Source organism: Calidris pugnax, unplaced genomic scaffold (genome assembly GCF_001431845.1).
Source record: "Calidris pugnax isolate Ruff unplaced genomic scaffold, ASM143184v1 scaffold103, whole genome shotgun sequence".
Lineage (NCBI taxonomy): Eukaryota > Metazoa > Chordata > Aves > Charadriiformes > Scolopacidae > Calidris > Calidris pugnax.
This window is the reverse complement of record NW_015090990.1, coordinates 10,293,893-10,294,756: the sequence shown is the minus strand read 5'-3', so window position 1 is coordinate 10,294,756 and position 864 is coordinate 10,293,893. Positions and strand designations below refer to the sequence as shown.

Genomic DNA, 864 nt, shown 5'->3' with positions numbered 1-864 from the left:
TTTTTTTTTTTTTTTTTTTTTTTGTACTTACTTGGGTCAAGTTGCTGCTGTTTCTCCTCCTTCAGATCGCTGCTCGGGCTGGGGTTGTGGCTGCAGGCGGCGGGGTCCTTGGAGCTGCCGGCAGCCGCCTTCTCCCGTGGCTCCGGGAGGAAGGAGCTGCACGTGTACTCGGGCACACCGATCCCCTGGGACTCCCGGGACGAGGAGCACTCAGTCCTTTTGGAGGAAGAGGAGGAGGAGGAGGAAGACGAGGAGGCGGCTGCTCCCGTCTCCGGCTTTATCCCGTAGTGGCGCCCGTTGGTGGAGCCGGAGCTGGACGCGGAGCCGCCGCTGCCGCCGCCGCCGCCGCCGCTGCCGCCGCCGCCGCCCGGGAAGCCCGGGAAGGGCTCGATCCAGGAGCGCACGTAGCGGCCGGCGTCGGCTGCCCCTAAGTGGGGCTGGTGCATGTAGGGGTGGTAGATCCCGGTCATTGCCGCAGACGGCTGAGGGTGAACCGTGGACCAGGAGGTGGAGAACACGGTGGATTTTGGTGCAAAGCTACAGGAGGAAAAATCTGAACTCTCTGCAACACCTGATGGCCTGGAGGTCGCACTGTGACCTCCCTGGACGAATCTACTCCCGTAAACTTCTTCGCTTTCATGGCCTATGAGAGAATCGACATAATAGTTACTTATGGTGCCACTAGACGACATTTTAGGCTCCCCTCTTAGTCATATAAAAGGTTACACTGTTAACTGTATATGATACCCTCCCGGAGAACAATCGTAGTATTTTGCAGACTGCAACCCTCAACCATTGGTTGCGGAGCCCACGTGATCATATTTACCAATACTGCGAGTAAATCAATCCGCTAAACTGGGGCTG

At 57.8% G+C, this 864-nt stretch overlaps 1 protein-coding gene across 2 annotated transcripts in view; it reads right to left on the bottom strand.

Annotated features, from left to right (window-relative positions):
• Positions 1-864, bottom strand: part of HOXD9 (homeobox D9) — a 2,998-nt gene that overhangs the window by 781 nt on the left and 1,353 nt on the right. Inside the window, exon 2 of one of the 2 annotated variants that reach the window (XM_014954232.1) lies at positions 32-643. In XM_014954232.1, coding sequence (XP_014809718.1) covers positions 32-643 — 612 coding nt within the window. Of the gene's footprint in view, positions 1-31; positions 821-864 lie in introns of those variants that run through there. The other variant, XM_014954231.1, reaches the window with a different exon arrangement.